Here is a 23,084-nt window from a genome sequence, read left to right on the forward strand (position 1 = left end):
AGCAGTGGGCAAACTAGCAAAGTTTCATATGTACTTGCAGCCATTCCCCTATGCTAACATCATTGCCTCAGCTCCACCTCAGATCATCAGGCATTAGATTTTCAGAGGAGCATGAATACTTCTGTAAGCCGCACACTAGGTTGCACACTCATCCTCCCTCTCACACACATTCTGTGGAAAAATTGTCTTTCATGACCTTTGCTGTATCTAGTTCAAGACAGGTTTCTGAATTTTAAGGGTAACTCGGAGAGCCTGTTTGCCTTCTTTAACAAATAAGTAAGTAAAATAAATATGGCAGCTTACTTTTAAATAAAACAAATAATGTAGAAATATTATACTTAAGTAATGATGTAATTATCCTAGTAGACAACAGGAAAACTTTTGGCAAGTAGGGCTGGTATTTCCAGCAATCTGGTAAATAATACGAATTATATAATTTGCTACCTTTCAAGTTGAACAGCTTTTGCTCTGTAGGAGTTGCAAATTCTTATCGTTACTTTTGATTGAAAAACTTGCATACATGTAGTCAAATATGCTGTTTCCCCTAGGCACTGAAACATCAACCAATTTGCACCAGAAACTATACTATCATGTCCTGGGAACCGACCAGTCAAAAGATGTTTTATGTGCTGAATTTCCTCATGAGCCAAAATGGATGGGTGGAGTTGAGGTATGACGTAGCCTTTAATGATTCACTTAGAATATTGGTAAATGATAACATAAAGTAAACTGTGTGTAGAGACCCAGCTCTTGTTTGTCAAATACATTGGCTGTGTTTCTTGTTTCTTTTGTATTAGTCAAATATGATGTGAATAATTCTTTGTTCTAAGAGCTCAATGAAGGTTAATGGTATATTTGATAGATTCTGTATTTTTTTCCTGCAACTGCCAAACACCAGGACCTGGAAGAGCTCTTAAAAGTAATACACCATGTAATTCAGGAAGCCCATTAAATCAGTTCTCTGAATACAAAGGTGTTAGACAGAATTACCTTTTGGCTTCCTTTATTTAATCTGTACATAAACTAATTTACAGAGTAATTTTCACCCTCCCCAAATTGTATATGTTAACCTTTTATTCTTGCTATACACCAATGATGCAAGACTCCTCAGATGTTTAGCGCAATACTATAGGATTAATGAGCTGTTTGTTTGAAAAGTTTGAGTTTGTTGGTCCCTGATGTCCAAAAGGTTGGCGACCCCTGATTTAGAAAGTATGTTAAGAACTAGCAGTTCATATTTAACTATTAGATATTATTTCTCCACAGTTGATTTCTTTGTCCCATTTCATGGTGTGAAGCAATTTTAAGAAAATTTTCATCATGTGGCCTCTAAAAATTTCTGTGTATTATAGAATTTATTTAGGCCAATAGAATAATCAGAAAATACTTTTAGATATCAAATAACAAAATGAAACAAATGTTATATCAAAGATATCATGTAAACCATTAGAGAATGAATGGAATATCCTAGATAATTGTAATTGTTCTGGTATTACATTGTCATTCCAACAAGGATTCTTTATTAGAGTCTGATTTAACTTCTTACCCTAAGTAAGAAGTTAACAAATTTAATAAAAGCCCTATTGCTTGCTCACTCTAACTCTACCCCTTGCTGACTCTGGTGCTGTTGAATCCATACTATAGAATTACACTGGCATTGCTTTACAAATTATATAAAAAGATACCTAGTTAAAGGTCAGTATAATGCCCAGATTATAACAGAAAAGTTTAATGCTTTTACTGGTAATCTTGCTTCCATTTTACTAAATTGCACACTAATGCATAAGACATGTTTGGATAGACAATATAATACTTCGTGTGCTAGAAAAAGTGGAACTGTGGTTTCTAATGAAGCTGTACAAAAGCATCTTGTTGTGCAACTGGATTGTTAAAGACTTTCCAGGAAAGGACAACTTCATAGATCCTTGATATTGTTGAACTGCATCTTCCATCATCCCTATTCTGTTTGAAGCATTTGAATAGCATTTCCAACTTAAAGAGAAACACATATGGAATTCTAAATGATGTTTTTATCACCATGAGTTGGGCATTTTTACAGATTTAGTGGGAAAAGATTACTGTGTTTCTCACAAAATAAGGCCGGGCCTTTTTTTTTTTTTTGACCCCTGAAAAAACGGCTAGGCTGTCTTTTCGGGGGTGGCTTAATTTCCTCCCCCACCTAGAGCAGCCCATACGCATGTACCTCGCCACGAGGCCGCTTCTATCGGCCGACGAAAGCTCCCCGAAGGCAGAGTCCCCAGCTGCTTCAGGGCGTGGCGTGGCTGCCCATGTCCCCTCGCCTTTAGGCAGTCTCTTTCGGGCGATGGAAGCTCCCCAAATACAGTCAACAGCCACTTGATCAGCCAATAGAAGCGGCCTCGGGCGGCGCACACACACTCCCCTCGGCGCGAGGCCACTTCTATCGGCAGACAAAAGCTCCCTTGGAGGCAGAGTCTCCAGCCGCTTCAGGGCGAGACGTGGCTGCCCATGTCCCCTCGCCTTTAAGCAGTCTCTTTTGGGCAATGGAAGCTCCCCAAATACAGTCACCAGCCACTTCAATTGGCCGGTAGAAACGGCCTCGGGGCAAGCGCACAAACACACACACACTCCCCTCGCCGCGAGGCCACTTCTATCAGCAGATGAAAGCTCCCTTGAAGGCAGAGTCCCCAGCTGCTTCAGGGCGAGGCGTGGCTGCGAGGCGAGCGCGCACACACACTCCCCTTGCCGCGAGGCCGCTTCTACCGGCCGATCGAAGTGGCTGGTGACTTCACTTGGGGAGCTTCCATTGCACAAAAGAGACTGCCTAAAGGCGAGGGGACACGGGTAGCCACACCACGCCCTGAAGCAGCTGGGAACTCTGCCTTCAAGGGAGCTTTCATCTGCTGATAGAAGCGGCCTCGCGGTGAGGGGAGTGTGTGTGTGCACTCGCCCCGAGGCCGCTTCTACCAGCCAATCGAAGTGGCTGGTGACTGCATTTGGGGAGCTTCCATCGCCCGAAAGAGACTGCCCTAAAGGCGAGGGGACATGGGTAGCCACGCCATGCCCTGAAGCAGCTGGGGACTCTGCCTTCAGGGAGCTTCTATCGGCTATCGGGGTATTCTAGCCTAGGCTACCTGCAGGGCACTCCTAAAGGCAAGTTTTCTCCCCATCCCCCCCGCCCTTCCCCCCCATTTCTCTTCACCTCATGTAGTTCTAATGAACGATGTGAGAAATAGCGGGGAAACGCATGGTTTAAATAGGCCTAAATTTTGGGGGCGGGGCTTAATTTCAATTCATGCCTAGAAATCATGCTGGACCTTCCTATTGGTGGAGGCCATATTGTTGGAGAAACATGGTAGTTATTAGTCAGTTAATAGATTATGGTTAACCATCTATGTGAGTCTTGCTCACATAGCACTAAAGTATGATTTGATATTGCATCCAAGCACAAACCTTTATGTGTGAGATCTCCAAAAACATGGCAACAAGCTAAAAGTTAGCCTATGGTCCTTGAAAATCTCTAAATCATAACCAAAATTATATTTGGGGGCCTATGCAGAGGTTTATTGCTTTCAGAGCAATTTTGTTGGCTGAGAGATGTGTACTTCCAAGTATAGTTTTAATATAGTTTTAAGCATTTTTAGTCAAATATAAGTTAGTAAATTCAGTGAGATTTACTGTGTTAAGAGATTGGGAATAACTTTAGTGTCTTCTGGTTAGGTCTTCAGCTCCAAAATGTTATCAACAATCTCATTTTGCTAAAAATATTAAATTTGATGTAATAACAGGAGCTTGCACAGCAAGGTATATATTTATGTGAAGGAACTAATAACTTTTGATTATATTGCTGCAGGTGGTTTCTACGCTTGCAGCCTTAGCTGTTTATTAAAGGCACTTGCTTTGTCCTTTTGTCGGTCCTGATTATTTGTTCTATTCCTGACACATTTTGATGACTAATATTGGAAGAATGGTTGCTTACTCCACATGAGATGTGTGATGTTAAGTACACTCTTAGGATGTATGAAAACCTTTGCATACTATGTATAAGATAAGGATAAACGTTGAAATGGATGCCCATATTAATTGAAATAAATTTGCCCTGAGAGCTCCTATTTTATTGGTTAAGTTGAAAAACAGTACTAGATGTAAAAGGGAAAATAAACAGAACTATGGATAAATATTATGAATTTTATAAACTTTGGAAAGAGTTAAGAAAAAGAAGAACCTAAAATTGCCATGGAAACCAGTTTGGTATAATTTTTAAGGCTTCAGGCCGGAAACCTGGAAATCGTGAATTTTAATACCGTCTTGATCTACTCATTTTGTCTTAACCCTATTGAGGGGGCAGTGGCAAACCACTTCTGAAACTGTAGGAACTTGCCCAGGCAGCCTTGCAATCAGGCTCATTTGAAAAGAAGAGAAAAAAATACATTGCATTTCAGTAATCTCTCCTTCCAATCTGTACCTTTTTAGATTCTCGTGAAATGAATGTTTTCGTATGTAAAATGAAAGATTTAAAGCCATAGTCAGTTATGAACATGATTGAATGATCCTGTGACTGCCACTGGCTTATGTATCAGTCAGAGCCACGTTTTGGCTTGCATGCTCCATGATGCTAGCCATAATCTCTCATCTTAGTTTAGCCTAACTCGCAGGATTGTTATAGGATAAAAAGAAATTATGGTTAGGAAATAGCCACATTCACTGTCTTGATTTCCTTGTAGGGAAGAATAAAATAGCCCAACAATTTCCTTTTGTAATGCCTATCTCTTTTTTAAAAGTTTACAAATAAGGGCAAAGATTTCTAGACATCTATTGGTTCAGCAGCTGGCAGCACCAGAACAATCATGTTTAGGTTCAGAAGTTAAGCAGGGTAGAGCCAGACAGACCTTGAATGGAGGACTACAGTATTGGAATTCCAAAAGACTGACTAGATTAGAAAGTTGAAAAGAACATCCTGGCACAAGACTTTGTCAAACTATTTATGGTGCAGTCAGCAAAACTAAGATTTCATGAAGATCAACCCAGCTGATCTTGGCTTTACACTTTTAACTGATTTTTCTCATCTATATCGGTTCTAGCTAGAAGCAAGCATATTTGATTGGAAATAGGGATGCGTTTGAGATACTTCCCAGAAGGTGGCGCTAGTAAATGGTATGAATCAAGTGAAGCAAAAAGCCATGGTGATTTTAAATGGACTTGTCTTATACGTGCTATTTTTATGGAGAAGATCAATTTATTGGACAAATATAATATATAAAATTGGAATGATTAGATTACTCTATAAATATTTCTTCCTCTACCTTGGTCCCTTTTCAAGTTAACTCAGGAAAAGCATCCAACTTTGAATGAGTGTGTTTTTCTTAGATGTTTTTTTATTGTAAAAGCCTTATTTCTTTATGTAGAAGTATTTATAGTAAAGCACAAAGGAATAGTTTGGGTGGATCTTTCTTTTCAATAAAGTAGTCCAGATAGATCTAATGTAATGAAATTATAAAGCACTTAAGAACAGTGGTAATCTTGAGGATAGATTGTAAAGTAACAGGAAATGTGATGCATTAGATTTTCATGAATGTTTTGAATTCTGGAGAGTAAAAACAGACAGACTGGTTATCTCCTGAGGCAGCCTTCCAGAAGAGGAAATAGAACAGTTGTGCTGGAACGTAAAACCCCACACATGCGTTCTTGGACCAGCTGAATTGTAACACTGTCAAGATAACAGGATGGATAAGAAAATCAGCCTAAAGAAGGCATGGAAGCTAGACAGGGTAGCAGCAGATAAAGGAAGTAGTCAGAATCAGTGGACTAAAATCCTTGGAAGGAAACCAAATATTGGGAAAAATTAAGACTTTAGGAAAATAAGATATGGAATATGTATTTATTTATAGGATAACCCTACGTCAGTCTCTGGGTAAGGAATCATTAAAACCAACATAATATTACATTTAAAAAATAAATAGCAAGTCAAAATCCTCATTCTGGGCTTAAGGTCCACTGAAGAAGAATGGGCTTAAGCCCCTCCCAAAATGCCAGAAGATCAGGTGCCATGTATATTTCTGAGGGGAAAATGTTTCACAGAACAATAGCTATAAGAAGACCTGACTTCTGATCTACACTTTGGGCTGGAATCTTTAGCAAGCCCTCTTTAGAATCATATGAATAGAATCATATTTAGTAGGACTCCCCACACAGGGCTAAAGACTTACAAAAAAAATTTTTTTTGATCTTATTGTGGAAAAGGCTCAAACAAAGGAAAATGGAACAGGACTAAGCCGACTTTGGTTGATCTCAAAACAATGCTAAGCAGGATTAAGTCGTAGTTAGTATTTTGATGGAAAATCAATAGAAAAATCCCAGTGTCCTATTTTCCCTCAGTGTTTTTAATTAAAAAAAAATCTTATTTTCTAGAATAGGCCTATTTTGGAACAGAAGACCAGTTTGGATATGTAAATTTTAAATAATTCTGTATAAATATGATCTAAAGCATAATCTCTTCTCTCTCAAGTCCTAAAACTAGAAAAACTGACCAGAGTCATTCTATGAGGGAGTTGAGCCACTTCTAAATATGGTATGATAAACAAACAAACAAACCAAATATTACATAATAAATAAATAAAACCCATTAAACAAATGAGTCATAAATATTACACATATTCATTTATTTGCTGGGGGAAATGATCTAAATTCAAAGGGGTTCACAAACTTTTAAGCAACACTAGAGGTACATTGATGGCAATAGAAAGGAACTTCATTAAAAATGTATCTGGTTATGAATTTTATAACTTTGGCAGAATATATGTATTAGAAATAGGGAGCCTTTTATTTTCCATTTAAAATTTGGCTCTGAAGACTGAAGGATGTTAAATAATGTCCTGGTATTACTGGTGGAGGCAGGCTGAAAATTTCAGCCCATTTTTTTGTTTGAACTCTTTTCTTCTTTAATAAAAGAAAAAGAAAAAAGCCCGTGCAGCTGGAAATTAATACAGGTAGTCCTCGACTTATGACCACAATTGAGCCCTAAATTTCTATTGCTAAGCAAAACAGTTGTTAAGTGAGTTTTGCCCCATTTTACAATTTCTCTTGCCCCAGTGCTTAAGTGAAACACTGCAGCTGTTAGATTAGAAATATGGTTGTAATGTGAACCTGGCTTTCTCGTTGACCTCGCTTGTCAGAAGGTCTCAAAAGATGATCACATGACCCCAATTGTCATAAATATGACCCCAGTTGCCAAGTGTCCGAATGGCCCATGTGACCAAAAGAATGCTGCAATGGTCATATGTGTGTAAAATGGTCATAAGTCACTTTTTTCAGTGCCTTTGTAATTCCAAATGGTCACTAAATGAAAGGTTGTAAGTCTACCTGTAATGTGCAGGCAAGTTTTGGCAATGGATCTTTGGGAGGCCCTCAAAAATTCATCCCATAAGTGAAAGTTTTCCCAATCCCATAGTGAGGGAGTGAAAGAACGTGGGACAAATGCCATTGCTTCTCATTATTCAAACAAGTGAGGTGGAAGAGGGTGTCTGCTAAAGCAGGGGTTGCCAACCTTTTGGATCTCAGGGACCACCAAACTCATAATTTTAAATCCCGCAGATCAGAGACCCTGGGAAAATCCTAAAAAAAGTCTGCAGGAAAATTCCCCACCCTGTTTTCCTACCGATCGATCATTTCTTTATTTGGGATTGTCTCCAGCTCCGTTCTCGGGGGGGGAGAGAGAGAGACTTTTGACTTCATGCAAGGAAAGCAGCAGAAGTCTTTCTTTCTCTCCCCCAAACTCCACCAGAAATGAGTCTTTGTGAGACTTGTCATGCTGGTGCAGCCTTTTGGAGCAGGATGCCTTGCAGGGTCTCAAAGACTCATTTCTGGTGGAGTTTGGGGGAGAGAAAGAAAGACTTTTGCTGCTTTCCTTGCATGCAGAAGAAGAAAGAAGCGAAAAGAAGCAGCCCGGTGGCCAGGCCAGGCGCGTGGGGCGCATGGGGCAAGTTCCCCACTTCCGCCCTTTCCCCCTTCCCCTCACTATCTTTTTTTTTTTTTAAAACAAGTTTTATTAATTTTCAAAACACACAAGTCATCATTATCCATTACATGTTTAAACCTTTTTCCATTATAAATTTAACAAGTCAGATAAACTATAATTCTGTTTTAAACCATTTCCATGTAAACATACAAAACCTCTTATCCAATTTCTCTTTATTTCTCTTTACTCTTATTCAATTTTATTATTATTATTTCATCTATTTCTTTCTGACTTAGTTACTATTATTCTCATTCTATATTTCTGCAAGGTTTTATTAATTCTCCCCAAAAAAAACATATACACAAAACATAAAAAAAAATCTTTTTGGAAAGTAACTTGGACCCAGGTATCTCTCTCTTCATGGACTTCAACTATATTCATGCTCATCTTACATATCATTACTTACTTTATTTACCATTCTAAGTCTTCTATATTAACTTCTCCACATATTTCACTCTTCTTAATTCTATCTTAATTAATCATCTTAATTTAAGTCATTATATTTGTATCTTTTGTCCATTCTTTATTGTACCTTTGTCTCATTCCTTATAAAAAAAGAAATTTCTCCTGAAATCACTAATCAGAGTATGATGCCTTTCTATCTCCCCACTAAATTAATCAAATTAATCTTTAAAATAACGCCAAATACCCAATCCGATTTTGCTTGGTACATTCTATCTGAATAGTACATCCAAAATAATTAAATACATAGTTAAACAATAAATCTAAATATTAAGAACAAATACTATAATAAAAATTTTATAATAACATCAATACCATAATCTTATTAAACTCTTTGATTAAAACTCAATATTCTATACCTCCCTCATATTATTAAATTTTAAAACCAATCATTATTAAACATTTCAACATTTTAATCTCTTATCAACTCTTAAGCCATTTAAGTTTTCTATTTCTAATACAATAGTACAATATCATCTTATGTACCTTGCAAAATCTCTTTGAAGAAATTATACTTTATCCTTTATCCCTAAAAAGATACCTTTTTTCCCATTTAGTTTCAAAACTTTGTAGCTTTTCTCCATCTTTTCCCTTTCTTTCTTCTCCCAACAAACCTTTCTACCCCGCCTTCTTCTAGCCTCTGCCTCACTGGCTTCCCTTCTCTATCGTATTCCTTTTCCCTTTGTTTACTATCATTATATTGATTTTGCACCTTATTTTTCCCTTTCTTAAATGTTTTTTTAAATCTTAAGTCCTTTATTTCTCTTCCTTTCCCTCTTCCTTCTTTCTTGGTCGAGTTCTGAGATTTATTAAAGATGGCTTCCTCTCCTTCTTCTTCTTCTGCTGTTTTTATCTGTTGTAATGTTTGTTGATAGTTAATAAGCGCCATTTCTAAAAAAAGGAAGGCTTCTTTCAAACCAGCTTTACCATTTTTTTTTTGCTTGTTCATAATCTTTTCTCAGTTCCTCAATAGAAAGAGCCATTATAAATCTTTTCTTTTCTTTTCCCCTTCTTTCTTCTTACAACAATCAGAATATTCCAAAGGAAAAATAAAACAGTCCCAAAGTTATCAATCAGTCCAAACCAAGGCAGAGTTCTCACTTTCTCCTCCTAGGGTAGTATCAATCAAAGAAAAAGAAAGTCCAAATCTGTTTCTTAAAATCTTATTGCAATATATTTTAGTCTTTCACCCTTAAGGCATCTCCTCCAACAAAGTCTTAGCATACAAATATTTTTTTTTAGTCTCTCTCTTCCCACTCATCGCTTAAAGCCAATTTTCACCTAAAAAAATAGGTTTCTTAATATTCACTTATTTATTCCATAGGAAAAGAGGGTAAGCTTTCCTTTCAGCACCATCAAACTGCCGCTTTTTTCCTCTTCTCGAAGGTATCATTCAGAAAGTCATACTTTTCAGGAATTTTGTTAAATATGTCTTAGAGTCCTAGGAACCAAGAAAAACTTTCTCCTTTGAACACTTTCTCCACTTCCTCCTGCGCATTCTTACCCGGCTGCCAGCTTCTTTGTGGCGGCCATTACGGACCGGCCGCTGCAGTCTTGGGAAAAGGGGTTCTGCCGGCTGGGGGGGGTCTGCAACACCCCAAACCCTCTCCGGATCCCCCCTACCTTCAGCTGCCCCTGCAGGGCAGCCCAGCTCCGCACCCGTCCAGATCGGAGTCCCAAAGCGGCTAGCGCGGGCAGGATCGCGCAGCTTCGCGGAATCCCTGCCGCTCGCGAAGCCAACAAACCCCTCACTATCTTGTGTTGTTCACAATGCAAGCGATGTAAGCCTTGTGTTTCCACGGGCCATTTGGGCGACACAGCCTTGTGTTCGATTAATTGCTTTGGGGGTGACATTTCTCTGCAGACAACTAAAATTTTCTTGTGGACCACCAGTGGTTCCCAGCCCACTGGTTGGCGACCACTGTGCTAAAGCATATATGCATATGGGCCAATAATGCCCATTCCTTGTTTATCTCACATAAAAATATCTGCAGATGGGTTTTTCCACATAGAGTCAACAATGTTTTCTCTTGATGCTCTTAAATTCCTTCATGCTCTCAAATGAATTGATGAAAAGATGTTGTAGCGATAAAGAGAGACTTAATTGTCACTCCGCCTGTATTATACATTGTAGAATTACATTAAGAGGGTGTTTTGGGAATCACTCTAAGCAAATTGTTATCAACTCTTCCCCAGTCTAGCAGGGAACAGTGAAAAATACACTGCAGGGATTCTTGAACAAAAGTGAAATGTTTTCAAAGACCAATTTTGCTTTGATAAACTGAAGGCATTGTGAGCTTAGAATTAATATTCAGTATGAACTTTACATTAGGGATATTAGATGCTTTCAGCACTTTTAAAGCTATTTGCAGAAGGTTTCAAGTTCAGATAAGAAATTCTGGAGAGCCCAAGGCCACCTAGGGACTGGGATGACATACGTAGTATGCATGATTAATTTGCTAAAGAAATAGCAATTGAGTTCACACAGCACACCAACCCAAATTCAGATAAACCACATTATGGCTTAATGTCACATGTGGACCCAGCCAGTTGATTTTGCTAGATTAGCTGAAATAATGGTCTTAGATCCTACTGAGAGCTGGAAGAAATATACTATTTGCTACTTTGAGTCATGTTTTATTCAGAGAAATAGAGTCTTTATGTGGCACTGACTTCTGCAAATTAAATTGGATGTTGCCAGTTCTAATATCCATTCCCATCACAATTGACATTTGTTTGTCCCAGAGCTCCAGTAAATGTTGCAACCTTCTGAGGCAGAATGTTATCAAAGACAAGGATCGTGTTTTGACTTTTTCTGATGTCTGAAACAAGCTAGTGCTCCCAGGCCTTTTTGTTAACTACTACTACTACTACTACTACTACTACTATTATTATTATTATTATTTATTTATTTATTTATTATTATTATTATTATTATTATTATTATTATTATTATTATTTGCTGATACTTTTCTGTTATTGACATTGCTATAATTTTGGTGATGCTTAGGTATCTGATGACGGGCAATATGCTTTGCTTTCTATACGGGAGGGATGCGATCCAGTGAACAGATTGTGGTACTGTAAACTACAAAAGGAATCAAAAAATATAACAGGTAAGATCACTCCTTTTTAGATTTGCCAAACCTTTGCTTAGTTGCTTGCTTGCTTGATTTTAAAAGTAACTGACCTATAGTAACCATTCATTATTTTGCAAATCAGCATTCAAGACATATCAATAACTGGAAAAATAGACAAAGCCCATTTGCTGTTTTACTCACACATAATGCCAATGTTATGCTCTATGCAAAAGATCCCGTTCTCATTAAATGGACATTCAGATCTAACCTATTCCTCGCATCAGTCTATTAAATTGGGTTTCCTGTCCAGGTAGTTCTCAACTTACGACCACAACTAAGCCCCAAATTTATGGTTGCTATGTGAGAAATTTGTTAAGGGAGTTTTGCCCCATTTTATAACTTTTCTTGCCACATTTGCAGTTCTTAAAATTAGTAACTTGGTTGTTAAGTGAACCTGGTTTCCACATTGACTTTGCTTGTCAGAAGGTCACAAAAGGGACATGATCTGGGATGCTACAACAGTCATAAACGTGACTCAGTTTTCAAACATCCGAATGTAAATCAGATGACGGCAGGGATGCTGCAATGGTCATAAGGGTGAAAAATGGTCATGTTGCTTTTTTTCAGTGCCGTTGTAACTTTGAACAGTCACTAAATGAACTGTTGTAAGTTGAGGACTACTTGTATAGCCTTTATGCTCAAAAATTAAGAAACAGTTTATCTCTCATTTCTTTTTCCTTTTGAATCAGTAGTAAGCTGTATTCTTGAAAGTGGGATAGCAGTGGAGAGTTTCCTTTGTTACACATGTCCTATAAAATCAAAACTGATGTGATACCTGGGAATGTGAAAGAAAAAAATGTTCCTAATAGGCTACAACTGTGTAGGAAAATTCACACATCTATAGTCATATTGCTTTCACTGAACTACAGTACTGTGATTGTTATATAAATGAGTTATGATTCCAAAATTGGAATTTAAATCTGGATTTAAAATATTATATATATTTCTCTTCTCTTCATAGAAATTACCTGTACTCTATTCATGGTAGTAACATATAGAATAGACTTTCCCCTGGTGACCTTCAAATACCTGTTGGAATACAGCTTCCTTTTTCAGGCAGCATGCTGGCTGGAGATAATGGAACAATAGCATCATAATTATTATTGCATTGTACTCTGCTATTTCATTTTGTGAACTTAGTTACATTCTTTATTGAACTGATAAAACCACATGGCGAAAAGTGCACTTGCAGACTAATATTGAAAAGACAGTCACAGTCTGTTGGTGTATGATGTGTGATATATAACCACCGAATCTTAATTACATACTGGCGGTTTTGGAAGATTAATTTGCGTTCATGCTGAGCACAGTTCCAACCTTAACAAATGGACTTCATAAGGGAAACATGTGGGAAGAGGATGTAGCCTAATATTCTTTTCATTTCTCAAGCTGTCTATTTTTGAAATAGGGCTTTAAAATTCAGATTAAAAATAAGGTTCATTTCTATATGTCATGCACTTGATTGCTTGCTAGGAAAATTGGCTCTCAAGTTTTAATTTATTTGTCCTCTTTACAGTTTCCCCCTCTGGTGTGATAAGCTTTTATTCTCAAGATTCTGAAAATCTTAGTCTTTCTGTTGTGCATGCATGCTGTTGTAGGGTGTCTCTTTTTTCTTGTGGGTTTTTCAAATTAAAAGTATAATCTTAATAGGAAGTCACGTGGCTTGCTGGACTGTGGCAAAGTAACAGAACAGCATAGTCATATTTCTGTAATAGTTGAATAAAGAATCAAATTAACCTATGTCTGATTTTAAAAATTGGAAAGAGGCTCCTTTAAGATTACAGTTTAGATGAACTTCCATTAACTCTTACAGCAGTCATTCAAAATGTTTATTACAAAGACCAATGCAATTAAAAATACTCAAAGAACAATTAAAAGTTCTAGAATAGAGTAATAACAAACAAAAAAGCTGTATTAAAATCATAATTTGGTGTCCTATCTGTCAGTTGTTTGTTCACAAGAATATAGCCTAAGCCAGGAGTGTCAAACTGGGCGGCCCCCAGGCCTGATGCAGGCCACGCCCACCCCAACTCCACGAATGGGAAAAATACCACGAAACGTCACATGGCGGCAACATAACACCACTAGTTTTGACACCTGTGGCTTAAGCTATATAATATATTAGTCCTTAAATTGTGAATGCCTATAGTCATTAGATACTAAAGTGCAACAGTGATAATATCAAAATATTTGGTGCATTAATTATGTAACATAGCTATAATGGTTTATTCATCGGGTTCCAACTAATTCTTAGTTCTGCTGTGCAGAATCCAGTTACCTGCACTATGACTACAATCTGTTCGTCTTTAAGCAGCCACTAAAAATAAATGGTGTCAGAATGGCCAGGATAGCTATTAATTATCAGGAAAGCTCTTAAAGCAAAATTAATAACTTACAGTATATAAATTATGTTTTATATTTATAAAACTTAATAACTTATATTTTACAAAATAATTGCATGCTACTCATCTTTGTCTTCCATGGCAATAAATATCTTTCAAAACCTATCATTTTAAGAAAAGAGGATTTTCTTATGGCATTATTTCAAAAAATTATATCAGTTGAAGTAAAAAGCCTGATAGGTGATAGAAGGAGTGTTTGGGGGCATCTTGGTGCCCATATTGCTGCCTGTACAGTATATCAAACAGCATCTGCTCAAGTTTTTAAAAAGTTGATGTCAAAGAGAAATGATTATATCAGTGGCAGTTTGGAATAATACATCAGCACAAACAGTTGAACTAATTTTAGGCATTCTCTAAATGCCTTTTTTCTACTTCCTCTTAACACATCTAGAAAAAGTTTCTAGAAAAAGTACAGAGAAGAGCAACCAGGATGATTAGGGGGCTGGAGGCTAAAACATACAACGAACAGTTGCAGGAACTGGGCTTGGCTAGTCTAGTAAAGAGAAGGACCAGGGGAGACATGATAGCAGTCTTCCAATATTTGAGGAGCTGCCACAGGGAGGAGGAAGGGGTCAAGCTATTTTCTAAAGCGCCTGTAGGCCAGACAAGCAATAATGGATGGAAACTGAACAAGGAGAGATTTAACCTGGAAATAAGGAGAAATTTTCTGACAGTGAGAACAATCAACCAATGGAACAGCTTTCCCTCAGAAGTTGTGGGAGCGCCATCACTTGAGACTTTCAAGAAGAGATTGGACTGCCATCTGTCAGAAATGGTGTAGGGTCTCCCACTTGGGCAGGGAGTTGGACTAAATGACTACAAGGTCCCTTCCGACTCTGATTATCTGTTATACGTTACATCTGATTGCTGTATCTTTACTGTTTTTATGATATATTTTTAGCAATAATTGCTATTCCTAGATGGGCAATTTCTACACCTTTGTGTTCATTGTGTTTGTTGTACATTTGGTAATAATACAAGCTGTTTTCCCTCTTGTTATCCTTCCAGTGAATGCTCATTCTGTTTGATTGCTGACAGTCTCTTGGATTTCTATTCAGTCTCTATTGACACTCTGATAGTATCTTGGTGTCTTTATCACTACATTGAAACAGTAATTTGGCAAATTTCAATGTTACCTGGGAAACCATTTCTGCTGTTTAATAATGCTTCCTCTCTGCTTAATTCTGTGAAAGATTGTCCTTCTCTTTTTCCAAGATTCCCCATTGTGTTCCTTTTTGTTTAGCAGAAGGAGAAATGTGTAATGCCTATACATTCTAGCACATAATTCAAGTTGCAGCACTTATGGCTACCTACTTAACTCAGATAGAGAAGCAACGCAGAACCAAGGAGAAATTTCCTGACAGTGAGGACAATTAACCAGTGGAACAACTTGCCTCCAGAAGTTTTTAAGAAGGGATTGGTCAGCCAACTGTGTGAAATGGTATAGGTCTCCTGCTTGGATGGCAGGATCTCCGGAGTCCTTCTTACTCTATTGTTCTGTTCTGTTATTCTTTTATTCTTTCTGTGATCATGTGTATCCATCCCGTCAAGCCCAATGAAAGTCCAAAGTGATATAGGATCTCCTGCCATGGCCAGGGCGTTGAACAGAAGACGCCTGAGGTCCCTTCTAGCCTATTATTCTATGTTCTATATTCTATGGCTAGCAGGATAGCCATGGAAAAGGTACAGTTTCATTAAGGAATATTGAAAACATGGAAATCCTATGGATCTCATTTGCTGGCCAGTTTGGGAAGCTTCACCACTAAGCCACCATTTGCTCAATAAACATTCAATATATGGGTTAAATAAATAAGCTTTGTCATACTGCTTTGCCAGTCTGGAGCCAGGCTGTTTCTCCATTTTCTGCCTATACTATGGCTTCCTTACTTGAGACTTCTCATGAACACAATTCAATGTTCCATTTTTGCCAGGATTTGTTGTGATCACAAGCCTTTCTGTAATCAGAAAAACTTTTTTCATATTCTTCATATTCTTTTTTCATATTCTGTGATTTTTTTTTTTTGAATTAGCAGTTAGCATCAGAAATAATGTTTCATGTTCCTCAGCCAACTTGAACATCTCGCATCTTTTTTCCATGTAGGGCTCCAATCTGTGTTGGATGATCTTAAGCATTATTTTTCTGGCATGTGAAATTAAGGTTATTGGACAATAATTTGCACACTCTCCTAAATCTTTTTTTTTTTTTTGTAATGTAGATTGACCTCTTCCAATCTGTTTGCTACTGTGTTATTTTCCAGATTTCCTGGCATAGCTTAGTTAGACTTTTTACTGATTCTTTTTCTGTAGCTTCCAATACTTCTGTAGGTTTTCCATCAGTTCCTGAAGACTTTCTGTAATGACCAGAGCACTGATCTAATTTCATCTTGTAGAACTAAGTACAAACTTCTTGAAAGTAAGGATATTGGATGTTGACATTTCTACTGTACAGTGTTTCAGTATATTGCTTCTTCCTAACACTAACTGACTAACTCCCTTAACAATTGGCATGCTGTGATATTGCTGTATTCTTCATGAAATTGTCCTCTGTAAAGGCTGTCCAAGATTGTAATAGTCACAGCATCTTGTGCAAGTGGCTTCCCTAGTTTAGCGGTATGCTACATGAGGAAATACTTTTAAATGTTTTGAATCTTGCATTGTTCAGTTACATTAAATCAAATACACTAGAAGAGACAATAGAAATTGTGACATCTGAAGCCATTGCTTGAGACAGTGAATTATTTCAATTAAGCAAAGTTTAGTAAGATTCTAAAGAAGCAAAAAAAAAAATGTACTGATATTAGACATGTTGGAAATCTATCTGCAGCCAAATAATTGCTTATTGTCTTGGTGTAAATTGGAATTGTATTATGGGCTGCAGTGGAAAAGTTTGGTAATGTACATAAATGTGAAAATAATGATTCTTGAGTGTGGAAGAATGAAGGAGATAATAAAGAAGCTCATAATAAACTCATTTCTGCTTCACAGCATCATTTTTTGGATGATTATCTGAATGTAATCATAATTCTCCAGTTTGAACATTGGCTTTCTTGTCCAAACAGTTTGAAACAATTAAGACATTTGCTGTCATGCATGTCTTGATGAGTTTTGTAAAAGGCTGATTGACAGTTTTAAACTGATTGTTGCTTTGACATACTTGCCTGTGTTTGTACTAATTTACATGTTCCATATTTATTAATTTGCAATGGAGTATTAGAAGGTGATGGATGATTCAGTTTTGCTGGGCTCATTCTATCTTTCATACTTGTTTAGGCTTGTGTATATCTGGTTGATTGTAACATTTGCCACACAAATGAACAATGCAGTATAATTTTATAGATATCTGAGCAAATGTAAATATATTCTACAGTATGACAACCTGTGTTAACTGGAATATACAGAGATTTCAATAGTTTGGATACAGAAGAAAAAATGTCTACACCAGTGTTTTTTAAAACTTTGTGTACCTAGGACCTCTTCCCATTTTTAATGCTGCAACAGTCATAAGTGTGAAAAATGGACATCAGAAACTTTTTTCAGTGCCATTTCAAACAATCACTAAACAAATGCTTATAATTCAAAGACTAGCTGTATTATATTCTTTCAGTCTTATTCCCAGAATATTTTAAAGTTATGCTTCTAGAACTTTGAGAATTAAAAATACTTTTTGTGAATCTCAAGGAATGGGCAAAACAGATTTTGAGGTTGAAATGTGCAGTCAGATTACTGTAAATACGAGACAGTTGAGGGCACTCCTTCCTTGGATAAATTCACGTGCATATCTCTGGACATCTCTATCATGTTAATGCCAAGAAAAGTTCTTTATATTTTTCTCATGATTTCTCATTTTTTATTACTGCCTTGCTACATTTACTGATTCATATAACAGATATTTTAATTGATTTATTATGTTTTTCCATCAACAGTATTTTTTATTTGTAGTACTAAAGGCAGCTGGGTATATTTTAGATTTTTTTAAAATCAATCCTCTATTATATTTTTTAAAAAACCAAGCCAATTGTTCTTTTGTGGTTTCCAAGATTAACTTTACCTTTATTTTAGCTACTTGGTTTAGCTACCTTACCTGTTAACTGATTACTATGTTTTGATATGCTATTTTATTCTGTTTTATATGAAGCTAGTTTTGTGGGCAGATATGAGGATTTTTAAATTGAAATGCAAAGCTTTAATCCTTTAAAAAACAGCTAGTTTAAGAACTGTTTAATTCCTATTTTATTACAAAATCTCTTAATAAAATTCATAAAATTCATAAAATTGTGTATGTTTGAATCTTGCATAAATTTGCATAGATATATTCTTATCTCTTGTATAGGTAAACTTGTATATATCTTGACAATAGTTTTTTACTGTTAAAATGCTGATAATATGTTTGTTAGCATTTTTTTTCTAAATTATATGAACATTGCAGTTAACCTGATAGTTAATTATAGAAAAATGTGAGTAAAGAAAACCCTTTCGTGGAAACATTTATATCTCTTACAAAACCAGTTTTTAATTCAGAAATAAGTTCTATATTTTATCTTAATGCAAATTATATCTCTTTTTTATCTTTACTATCCAAATGAACAAACTCTGCATTGTAGTGATAAAACCTTTTAAAATTCATAACAAATACTGGTTCTTGATGATATAATTTTGATCATTAAATGTTAAGTTATGGTTTAGGTTGAGATCCTAAATTCATTTATAAGAAATAGATACTACACTTGGTAAACAAAGATAATCTCTAGTCTAGGGAAAAGAAGTACTAGGAGTGACATGATAGCAGCGTTCCAATATTTGAGGAGCTGCCATAAAGAGGAGAAATCAATATATTTTCCAAAGCTCCAGAAGACAAGAGAAGAAACAATGGATAGAAACTAATCAAGGGAGAGAAGCAACCTATAACTAAGGAGAAATTTCCTAATGGTGAGAACCATTAGTGGAACGGCTTTCCTTCAAAAGTTGTGTGTGCTCCAACATTGTAGACTTTTAAGAAGAGACCGGTTAGCCACTTGTCTGAATGGTTTAGGGTCTGCTGCTTGAGCAGGAGGTTGGATTAAAAGACCTCCAAGGTCCTTTCCAACTCTGTTATTCTGTTAAATTCTGTCAAATAATACTATGGTATACTACATTAATTTTTATTATAGTATATTTTGTTGCAGATTATGAGGTATAATTGTACAGTGTATCACAGATTTTTAGCTGGTAGAGAAAAGTGAAAATTAGTTGTGCTTCAATAACAATGAAATAGGCATATCCAGGGGTGGGATTCTACCAGTTCGCACCTATTCGCTAGAACCGGTTGTTAACATTCTAAGAAGTTTGGGGAACCGGTTGTTAGAAGAAATTACTGGCCTAATCCTGTAAGGAAGGCAGGAGGGAAACATTCTGGTGTTGCTTACAGAAACTGCCTCTCCGTTAACCCTTATTACATTCTTGGCAGGACTAGACTTCCTGTCTCTGGAACTTCTCTGGAGTTTTTTTCCCCCTCCTTTGCTGGTACTTTGCTTGTGTGGAATGACCATTCAAAGTTACAATGGCACTGAACAAAGTGACTTATGACCATTTTTCACACTTACGACTGTTGCAGCATCCCCACAGTCATGAGAAGCCAGGCGAGGATATGCATGCCTCAATGTGAGTGATATTGAGTTGGCCACACCCAGCCAATAACATGACCACCAAGCCATGTCCATCCAACCACATGACCACCAAGCTACACCCACCACCTAAGCCACGCCCACAGAACCGGTTGTTAAAAAAATTGAATCCCACCCCTGGGCATATCCATTATAAATCAGGGAATTTCCTAAACAATTTAAGTTAGAAGATCAGAAGGTTTTCTGGCACAGTAAAATTATCTTCCAGAAATGTAAGCAAACTTGTACTCGGGTGGAAGTCCTGCTTAGAATAAATTAGCTCAAAAAATTGTAATTATTCATCTTACTCGCAATAAAGGATAGCATAAGAAGGATGTCCACAGGGGTGGGTTTCCACTGGTTCTGTCCACCTCTGTAGAACTGGTAGCTCTGAAGAGCAGCAGACATAGAACTGGTTCTATGTCTGCTGATGTTTTTGCCCACCCACCCACCCGGGCTCTTACCTGATCTTTATTTCCTGATTTTTCAACTTCAGCTGCCCACGAGGCACAGCTGCAGTTAAAAAAACAAGAAAAGAGGGCTGTTTCAAAGGCTGCTTCTCTGCAGGCAGCATGCTAATGACTGCTTATGACGTGCTAATGATGATTTACAGGTGCTTGGCTCACAGCGCAGGGAAGCTCGTAAATCCCGAATGGGTAGTTAACCCTGTAGTACCCCACCCCTGGATGTCCAGGATATCAACAGTTAGTCAAAATATTAACTAAGCTGCTAATTAGCTGCTCAACATTACAGTTCAAGGAATCAGATAAGTTTTAAGTGGGATTGAAGAAATAAAATTTGCCAAGAATATCTGAAGCCTTAGATGGACCCCAAAACAGTTCTTCAAACTGTGATTTGATAGTCATTTGGGGAGTAACAAGTATTGATCATAATGTGGCTTACCCTATTTAAAACTGTATATTAGATGTAAGACTTAAGACTTGCTATAATCTTAAAAAATTGAATTGAAAGAAAACCTGCCAATCCAAAGTGACATGTCATTTGAAACTCTTGACCATGTTCTGATATTATTAATACTGTATGTTCAACTATTCAGCTAAAAGGTATGTCCATATGGAATCTTGATTTCATAATCAACAAAATGGGCATTGGTAGAAGTTACCCTGAATGCCCTTTCTATCTATGCTGCGAGAGAGCCCAGGATGGGGTGACTCCTTCCTATGACATCATTTAGCTGAGTCTGTACTAAGATATAAAAGCCAGCCCCTGGAAGAGACCCCAGCTTTGGCGAAGATACTTGACAGACTGAAAGGTGTCTCTGAAAGCACAAATGAATACAGAAATATGACTTACCCTCTCCGGACAAATCAAGGGAGGGGCTGGGCTCTCTCGCAGCATAGCTAGAAAAGGCGTTCAGGGTAACTTCTACCAATGCCCATTCTCCTCCATGCTGCATTGAGAACCCAGGATGGGACATACCAAAGCTTGCATGTCCACGGGTGGGTCCTCGTCCGGCTCATCAAACTGACTGTTGAACCACTCGTTGAAGCACCCGTCTGCCGAAGGCTGCAGTTGCCAAGGCAAAGACATCCAGATGGTAGTATCTGATGAAAGGAGACAGAAATGTCCACGTGGCCACACAACAGATCTCCAAGGGCGCTTGAGTCTCCCAGGCAGCCGAAGTGGCCGCGTTTCTGGTAGAGTGCGCCGTCAGACCTCGAGGAACCGGAAGGGCTGCAGCTTTGTAGGCCTGCTCAATGCAAGATCTGACCCACCTGCTAATAGTAGGAGAAGAGGCCTTGTGCCCCAAGTGAGAAGGGAAAAGGAAACAAAATGGCTTCAGACTTCCTCAAGGAAGAAGTGCGCGTAATGTATATTCTAAGAGCCTTACCTACGTCTAGCGAGTGCCACTGCTGCTCTAAGTCATAGTGCGGGAGGGGGCAGAAGCCAGGCAACATAATGTCCTGGGACCTGTGAAACAGGTGTTAACCCTTGGAATAAATGAGGGGTCCAGACTGAGGACACCCCTATCATCGTGAAAGGAACAAAGGTCCTGTCTGATGGAAAGAGCAGCAAGCTCGGATACCCACCTGGCTGAAGTGATGGAAACGGGGAAGACTACCTTCAGAGTCAGGAAACGGAGAGACAATGTTCTAAGGGGTTCAAAAGGGGGCTTTGTAAGGGCATAAAGGACCACATGAAGATCCCAGGAAGGATACCTGTGAACCACCGGAGGGTGCAGGTTGGAAGCCCCTTTCGAAAGCCTCCTGACTGAAGGGTGATGGGATAAGGAAGGAAGCGAACCCCATGAAAGAACCAAGGAGAGGGCCTCAACCTGCCTGCGTAAGGTGTTGGGGGCCAAACCTTTCTCCAGATCATGCTGAAGGAATCTAAGAACCTCTGCCAACTGGGCTAAAGCGTGAGAGAGAAATCCTCCCATCGGAAAGGGCCTTCCAGGTGGCATCATAGATGCGCCTTGTGGGAGGTTTGTGAGATGCCAGGATAGTGATGATGACCCTTTCAGGAAGATCAGCCACCTCTAGCCACTGCCGCTCAAGTGCCACATGGTCAGCTTGAGCCACTGGGGCTCCGGGTGGAGCAGAATCCCCTGATGAAGGGAGATTAGATGGGCTGGGATCCTCCAAGGAGAAGCCACCGACAGGTTGACCAGGTCCGCAAACCAGGGCGTCCTTGGCCAATAGGGTGCCAGGAGGAGGAGCTCCGCTCGTTCCTCCAACATCTTCCAAATTACTGCCGGAATGATGGGAGCAGAGGAAAGGCATAGAGGAGACTTTTGGGCCATCTGCACCGAAGGGCATTGGTCCCCTCCACTCCCTAGCAAGGAAACCTGGTGAAGAATCTGGTGACCTGGGCAATTTGAGGAGTGGAAAAGATCCACCTCCAGCGTTCCGAATCTGAGGGAAAGGTCCCTGAATAGAGAAGGAGGAATAGACCATTCTGCCTGGCCAACTAAGCTCCTGCTGAGCCAGTCGGCCTGGGAGTTGTTGATCCCGGAGAAGTGGTCCGCCAAGATCAACAACAGGTGTTGCTCTGCCCATAACCCCAACCGTAGAGCCTCTCCCATGAGGGCTCTGGACCTCCCCCCCCCCCTGCTGGTTGACATGAGCCATGGTCGCATGTTGTCCATAAGGACTAGAACATGAGAGCCGGTCACTGAGTGCCTGAAATGCTTGAGAGCTAGAAAAATGGCTCTGAGCTCTAGCCAATTTATGGGAAGGGCCTGCTCTGACCTGGACCAAGGTCCTGAGCTATTTGGCCCTGCATATGGGAACCCCAACCCAGGAGGCTGGCATCGGTGGTTATCACTAGCCTGTCTGGGACCCTGAAAAGGAGTCCCTTCCAGATTAACAGGGAACACCACCAATTGAGAGATGTCCGGATTTGTGGTGGGAGCAGGACCTTGATGGATGAGTGGCTGGTTCCTACTCGTTGGTAGGGAAGCAGGAACCATTAGAGTGGACAGGAA

General features: G+C 38.6%; 1 protein-coding gene across 1 annotated transcript in view; it reads left to right on the forward strand.

Annotated features, from left to right (window-relative positions):
• PREP (prolyl endopeptidase) overlaps positions 1-23,084 on the forward strand; it is a 72,374-nt gene that overhangs the window by 14,007 nt on the left and 35,283 nt on the right. Inside the window, exons 6-7 of the mRNA XM_026666617.2 lie at positions 549-670; positions 11,466-11,571. Of these exons, the coding sequence (XP_026522402.1) occupies positions 549-670; positions 11,466-11,571 (228 nt within the window). The remainder of the gene's footprint in view (positions 1-548; positions 671-11,465; positions 11,572-23,084) is intronic.

The sequence above is a fragment of the Notechis scutatus genome, chromosome 1 (assembly GCF_049901735.1).
Source record: "Notechis scutatus isolate UNSWTSFEM ecotype Mainland chromosome 1, rNotScu1.2, whole genome shotgun sequence".
Lineage (NCBI taxonomy): Eukaryota > Metazoa > Chordata > Lepidosauria > Squamata > Elapidae > Notechis > Notechis scutatus.